We start from the raw sequence: 7631 nt of genomic DNA, 5'->3' as shown, positions 1-7631 counted from the left end.
CTACAACTTGGTTTTTTTCGCAGACAGCTTCTCCACATGCATGCCTCCGCGAAATTTTCTCTGCGAGCGGGAGTTAAACGCATAGTTTCGGACCGAAATAGTTGAGGGTTTGGACTATTCCCCCACTGCCATGGATTCTCAAGCCTCTTACACCCTATGGTTATCCATTGTATACGAATTGCACTAACAGATGACATATATCGAACTTATTGCTTGCGCAGGGCTCTAATTTGGTGGTTAACCATGTATAGTAGAACTCGAACGATCTGATTTATTCCTGCAGAAGGACAACCGCAATGCATGTTAACTGAGGGGTTCAATAGTTTTCGAGAAACTTTAAACTTTCTCTTCACAGTGATACCGCAGCTTAACGACCAATTAAAATACACTTAGTATTTTGTAGGATGGGAGTTTTTAGAATTAATTATTTAGTTGGCTGAACACCACAATTCAACAAAATGTTTGCTCACACTCTGCATGAAATTAGTGCTTTCATGTGACAATGGCATTCAACATTTACAGCAAAACGGTATGTGCTCTTTAGTTTTCCGAATTTTAGGCACTTGGGAACACAGCATTTTGAAAGTTTCATATGTCAGTGCACGAGTGTGCGAATCGTGTTTCGCGCATGCTGCATACAGCATAACGTTTGTATAAGACACTTACGCATCTTGGTTTATACACCGGACTCTTGTTCAATGCAGTATTTATCCTTTTGAAATCACCAGTGCTTGCAATATAAACACCGGAAGGTAACCATAGGGAGATCGTGATAGTTTATACTAACGTATATATTTTGAAGCGTTGCTCCTCACTGACCAGGGTGAGGAATCTGTGATAAATTGTATGATATTTCAAGCCACCGATATTTTGCTAAGCAAGAATATTGAATAGTCGAATTTCACGCACATTATTGTTTCAGTTTCCCTCCGTTAAATGAAGTTTTTGTATAGTAGGATTTATATCTGAGATTTTTTAGTGATGTTGTTCCATCAAACCAGGGGCTTTGATTTGAATGATAGTGTCACTATGAATAACCTTTACTGACTTTAGTGGACCTAGTTTGTTCAGGAGTCAAAAAGGTGCTTAGGTAAAACCCTGCTCTTTCTATTTGTACATCATGGATAAAGCGCTGCAGGTTTATCAATCCATGCACAAGTTTAATACTAAATGAAATGTATTTTTGAGCCTGGATATATAGAAAAAAGGATGTATATACAAATCACAGAATCAAAGAGTGAATTAAGCTTATTTTCAGCAAGCTGAGTTTCTCAGTAATTTCGATTGTATGCATGATAATCTAGATCAGAATGAGTCGTGCTATCAAGGGCCGTTTGAGGTGTCCCACTCAGAGGTACTTATAATGTGATATTCAATTTAGGGTAACACAACAACTAGAATAATAAAGCATATTTGATGCTTATCTGTTCAAGTAAGTAAACATCGGTAAATTCAATCCCAACAGCGTTTGTCAAGGGATTAGATTTTGCTTCTCATTTTATATACATAGTGGACAGCTGCTAGCCAGAAAGAGTATGACTTACTTCACTGAGATCCCAGGCTTAGTTTGGAGAGGCCAGTAGAAGCTGACTGTAGACGCTAGCATTCTGGGTTCAAAACAGTTATTTGCGAACTTTGTAGACCTGCTAGCAGAGTGTTCTGCAGCGCCTGATGCTCGTCTATATACATACGACTCCAGTATTGTTTGATTTGCACGATTTCCTTTCTTTTAAGTTCATCTTCCCGAGCACGCTAAACCGTGCACGTCCACTAACATGTTGACTGTCAATGAAACATATGCTGAAAATGAGTCATTTCTGATACATTTTTTCATGAAAGTATTCAATGGCATTTCCAGGAAGTGAAACAGCAATGTTTAGCCATGCTTCGTTGGATAATTTAACGGCTAGAGCCTTCCCTGTTTGCCTGAACTGTAGAGAACAGACTTCCGTGAGCCCATAAAGTAAAATAATACAATTTCTTGAAAAAATGAACTGATTCGAAGTTGCTATACCTACGCTATACAACTATACTGCAAGTTATTTGATAGCTGCGGCACTTGCGGCGAATCCAAACGTAGATAACATGCGAAAGATCTTTCCGCGAACCAACTCTCGAAGAGGGAGATTACCTGATAACTTGTTAAAACATAAAAACTGATACATTTCCCTAGTTTACTCCATGTTTTTAGTGACACGTGGAATGATACTTTTGGATGCTTAACAGGCACATCAGGGCTCTGTAAAAGAGTCCTATATCTGAAGCTAGAGCGCTGACTTGTTTACTGTTTCCCAAATTTCATTTTTCCAAGCTCAATCGGGAAATTTCGCCGTTTGATTTTATGTTTTCCTCATACTGAGCTGAGATTTTGGAATGCGTATTACGACTTACAATTTCGAACATCGAATTTTTCCAGTTATGGTTTAATAGTTTTTCTAAACCCATTTTAAAGCAGCACAGGCATCAGCGAATATACACTCATCTGCAAACTAATTCGGTTCTTTCGAGAGACTCACCTGGAACCCAGCTGAATCCCTCGTTCATGATGTTCTCAGGCATGTTCTCAGTTGCCTGAGAACATCATAAACGAGAGATTCAGCTGGGTTCCAGGTGTGTCTCTCGAAAGAACCAAATTAGTTTGCAGATGAGTGTATATTCGCTGATGCCTGTGCTGCTTTAAAATGGGTTTAGAAAAACTATTAAACCATAACTGGAAAAATTCGATGTTCGAAATTGTAAGTCGTAATACGCATTCCAAAATCTCAGCTCAGTATGAGGAAAACATAACACAGGCACCCTTCAAATATGACTGACTGTGTCGTTTGGATTCTGGTTACTCTGAGCTCCTTGAGAGCCCAAAGAAGATTGCTAAATCGGAGCATACGTCTGTTCTGCATATAAAACTGATAACTGCTAAGAAATGGTTCACGAGTGATGAATGTAGCTGGCAGTCCAACCCCCCGGGGAATCTTTGCTAGTGTATTGACAACTTTCAATAACACAGAGACATTTCAACTCAAAATCTTGACCATTATGCAGAATAATGCATACGGCAGACGCAAATGAATTTCAAATATTAGTATATCCATATCCGTACGTTTCTGAGTCAAAATCCGGGAGTCGGTTGATCTTGACCGGTCAGCTTCATTTTGGATCCAATTTTGCGGTGCAGGATATCAACCACTATCGATCAGTTTAGACAAGCAATTTAGACAAGACATGGAACAATGATTCCTGACTCACTCAGAAATCTATACGCGCGGGACACAGATGAATGCTTGGATAAACTTCCCTTCATTAGGCTGTTGGGAGATTGACCATTTCTTACTTGCGTTATACCTCAGTAACTATCACAAACTACCCCAGAGTGTTTCATAGGGTGCGCGGTACTGATAACCATAATAAGAATATAACAACTATACAGTGCCCATCGTCTTTTCAAAATAGGTTGGCATCACTGAAATCCCAAAACAATGTTACCAGGTCTTCCCACACTATCGATAGCCCATAGGTTATTCATCACAAGGGTCATAAATGAATAAAAGTTTGGTCGTTGACTTGTTCGCTGAGCTGGGCAATTCGGCAATAAAAGTTTCAGCTGGCAAGTCATCGCATCTAGGAGACAATCAATTTGTGATCACGTGATTGCGGATGAGCGAAAGTTTATCTCGTATAAACGAGAGAGCTTGTCACAATGCTGTTCACTCGCGAATGCACCAAAAATTAAGTGTTCGGTCATTGATGGGACGTTTAACGATTCATTACTCTAGATTTGGTGAGAGGTGCACTGTCCGGAGTTGCAATCTTGATGAAATGGCGACAATGTGCCCCTCGGGATTTCAGTATTATTTTGAGTACACTTGTAAGACGAAACTTCAAATAAAGATAAGAAAATCTCCATAAAATATCAGCTGATAAAATGTCTGTATATTGTTGAATTTCATTTTTTTTGCATCTCTGTTAATAGAGAGAAACTTCAACGGCACTAAACGCTAACCATTAGCAAAGGTTTGGAGCTACCGCACACTTTAGTATAAGAAGAAAATGAGTTGACTGGTTAGTTTAGGCTAGTGCCATTCTGACTGCCTCACCGTCTCAGTGAGTCAGCTGCAATGTCACAGAGCAAGTTGGTTCGACTTGCGAGCATTTAATTGGAGAGTATTTCGCTGGAGAAGACAAAAAATGAAAAAATTCACCCTTCAACTATCCAGGTCATGGCGAACAGAAGACAATGAGACTTACAAATCACTTCAGCCGTGTGTGTTGTGGCTCACGACGTTCGTATTAAACGATCATCGATGCTCTATACGCCGTACTTACCTATTTTATACGCAAACACATCAACTGCAGGTCTGCACCGTGAGTATTTACTAAAGCTTGGCTCTTTGTGAGTTTGGAACATCCATGCTTAGTTTCCATATATGTTTTACCCGGCGCTTTACTTCCTGAACAGCCAGCGTTCTTTTTTGGTGCCTTGAGGGGTTTCAACCAATTAAACAATGCAAAATTTAGCTCACTGAGATCAACGATGGGGACGTCAACGTTATCAGGAAAGTTAGGGAAGTCAGCCTTTGTAAGAATGTGTGTATCATTCTCGGTTTTTCCGATTCACTGCAAGTCAAATTACAGGAACTTTGCAGTATCTGACTTACTTATCAGAGACATAAATTGCTTTCCCCTGAGGTCCAGATTATCCTTTCAAATCGATAAAATCTAATGGACCAGCATTCCGGTTTGATATATACGCAGAATTTCTTCTTAGTGTTAACCCTGAGGCTAAGTCCTTCTTGCAAAGATCATTCGACATCGACACCATGATCAGTATCTATCATCTTAACTTTTCTAACTGTGCAGTTTCCTGATGGTTAGCAACACTTTTCTGGGAACGCGTTCTCCTTCAAAAATGGCGGTCTATACAGGGTCACATTCCGTCAGGCATCCTTGGTAGAATTTTACTAGGAGACTGTGATGGGTTAAGGAGACAACAAGGCCCACTTAACAAGTACTATGAATGTAGGGGCGACAGTCGAATTTGTAATTGAATTATACCATTTGCAGATGCAGTTTCGGGGACTGGCCTACTAAATAACTAAACCTCCTGAGCATGAGAAGCAAACGAATAACGATATGTTATTCTTATTTATGATTGTAAGAAATCTGAATGAGAGGCCGTTGTAAACTTTATGTATAACTACTTCCCCGAACCTAAGCATGTTTAGTACAAAAAAGAAAACCACACACGTCAAGTGTGAGCCTGAGTAAAATTCTTATTCACAGTCTTGGACGGAGACTTTCAATCTTGCAGCAGGTTCAATTCAAAATTTCCTTCGTGAACTAAAATTCGGTTGCTTTATCGTTGTGCGCTTTGACTGAGCTGGCATCAGTAAATTCTGTGAAACACTTCACTCCGTAAAATAAACCCAGACACCTTCTAGGTGAACAGCTATTCATGTTGAGCGAGCGATGTGTCTGGAATCAACAATTTTAAAAGCTTTTCCTGTTGCACACACCCAATTATACCAAATATGCGTTTGAAATTGTTCTCCGTGGTCGCCCATCAGTAGACGTTCCCATAGCTTATGGAATTTCGGCCAAACACAATCGTGTAAATTTGTTAGAACAGATCAAACTGTAGTCACATATTTTGTTGTGATCCGTCTATTCGAAAGTGAGGAACAGTTGATATTCAACAAGCTTTATTTCACAAACAACTGCACTCGGCTCATTTGAAGTCCTTGGGTACTTTTTATGAATTTTCAATTTTTGCCGGAAATTGAATGCAGACAAACGGCATTCCGTCAGTTCTTAAAAGTTGCCATCGGATTTGCATTAGGCGCTGAAACAGAAAGCAAGCTAAAGGTCGGAGGCGCTGGAAACAAACACAGAATACGATGGCGGTTGTGCATGTCATACGCGTACACAAACGTGGATAAAATAATCTCATTTAAAAAGACTATGATGATCTCATCGTTTTATCTTTGTGCCGCCAAAAAAAACAGAAAAAGCTTGAGAGTTTCTATAGCCGCAGATCGGGTTTGTTATCGACGTAAGTGACATCTTATTTTGCCGTTTAATATGAAACCCTCTACTACCTGTTCCAAATCCACTCAATGTTTTCATGCAAGTTAGGCTGGCAAAACACTGGAAATCAGTGAAAAACATTCCTGTCATCAAAGATACAACCTTAAACAGAGCAACGCCTTTAATTCAGAATGGTATATACTCCTATGGATTCCCATATATCTTATATATTGAACAGTCTTCATCTGTGTATCCTGTGGTGCATTCTTTTGTTGACGTATATTCTTCCGGTAAAAGAGAGATGAGCGCAACTTCACCGGCTTAGCCTGCCATATGGAATGGGAGGCAATCCAAATAACCACTTTCTGTTACTTACCGTTGGAAGGCCATGGGATATCGCAGTTGTATAGCTGTATTTGTATGTCCCGCCCGGTCTAATTGGGCAGGGGGGATCCAGATGCCCGCATATTAGTGATCCACGAATTGGGAGAGATTTGATAACACCATCGTAGACCACCTCTAAAAGAGCATCTTCGCCTCGGATGTAAGCACCTGACAAGAGGAGAAATCGTCAGTTTTAGTGTTTGGATTTGAAGCCACGCCATCGATCCATGAAGAGAACCGACATTAAACATATTAGTTTTGGGGTGAAATTCAGCCTAGTCATGTTCTCTAGACTGAGTGACTACCAAACAATTTTTGACACCAACCTGTGAGCTTTTACTCTTGGGTCCGGTCTTAGTATTCCCGTCATACTTGCGAAAAATATGGTAATGTGTAAAGTGTGAGATAATACAGGATGCAGAGCCCGGCAAAGTACTCAAGGCAACTCCGAACAGTGAAGACTAGAAAAGCAGTAGCATCATTCATGACATTCTGAAGCGCAATTTTTCCTGTAGACTACACAGTTTCTATGTGATCTTTTCATATGTTTGGAGCAATCATTTATTTTAACGCGCCCGATCTAAACTGGAGTTTATCCCGAATGGAATTTATAACTTTTAATGTATGCTGGTGGGTTCTAAGCGAAGTAGTTCACACGTCATATGTTCATGTGTACAGTATTTCTCAGCTTTTGTGTTTTGAAGCAGAAGGATGTTCGCAAATTATCAACTGTCATTTAAGATATGAGTAAAGCCGAAAATATAAACTGGGATCTGCATGCAAAAATACTCACTTGCTGTAAATTTTATTTCAATTGCGTAGGGTTTCCCTTTAAGCAGAACGCATGGAAGAATATTACATGGAGTGATCTTGACTGACACCACAGCGGAGTCTCTCGAACCTGAGTAATAAAGGAAAGAACAATGGAGAGATTTAAGAGGCATATGTGCATGAGCTGTTTAGGATTCTGCCTAAACTATCCCGGGCAGTATGTGGCTAACCGTAACATATTAATGTTTAGCACTATAACATTGGAGATGATGGTCATTTTGCTTATTGTATCGTGATGCGTCGATCAACAGCAAAGGTCAGAAATCCCAATTGTTTCGTCTAATATTCCACCTCCTGGAGGTTCCCCACTAATAAGTTACAAAGTGTAACTGATGTGAAGTCAACTGTTTTCAACGACTGGTGGGAGAGCCGAACCATTACACAAGCATTACTAA

General features: G+C 39.9%; 1 protein-coding gene across 1 annotated transcript; it reads right to left on the bottom strand.

Moving 5' to 3' along the window:
* Positions 1 to 6399: 6399 nt before the first annotated feature.
* T265_14013 (hypothetical protein) lies at positions 6400 to 7306 on the bottom strand (the record flags this gene model as incomplete). Its single annotated transcript, XM_009171625.1, has 2 exons — positions 6400 to 6573; positions 7199 to 7306. Coding segments are annotated over 2 exons (279 nt in total), but the record flags the coding sequence as incomplete, so codon positions are not given.
* Positions 7307 to 7631: the final 325 nt, after the last annotated feature.

Source organism: Opisthorchis viverrini (assembly GCF_000715545.1).
Source record: "Opisthorchis viverrini unplaced genomic scaffold opera_v5_126, whole genome shotgun sequence".
In the NCBI taxonomy this organism is placed as follows: Eukaryota; Metazoa; Platyhelminthes; class Trematoda; order Opisthorchiida; family Opisthorchiidae; genus Opisthorchis; species Opisthorchis viverrini.
The sequence above is the reverse complement of the archived record's forward strand: the minus strand, read 5'-3'. Positions and strand labels throughout refer to the sequence as shown.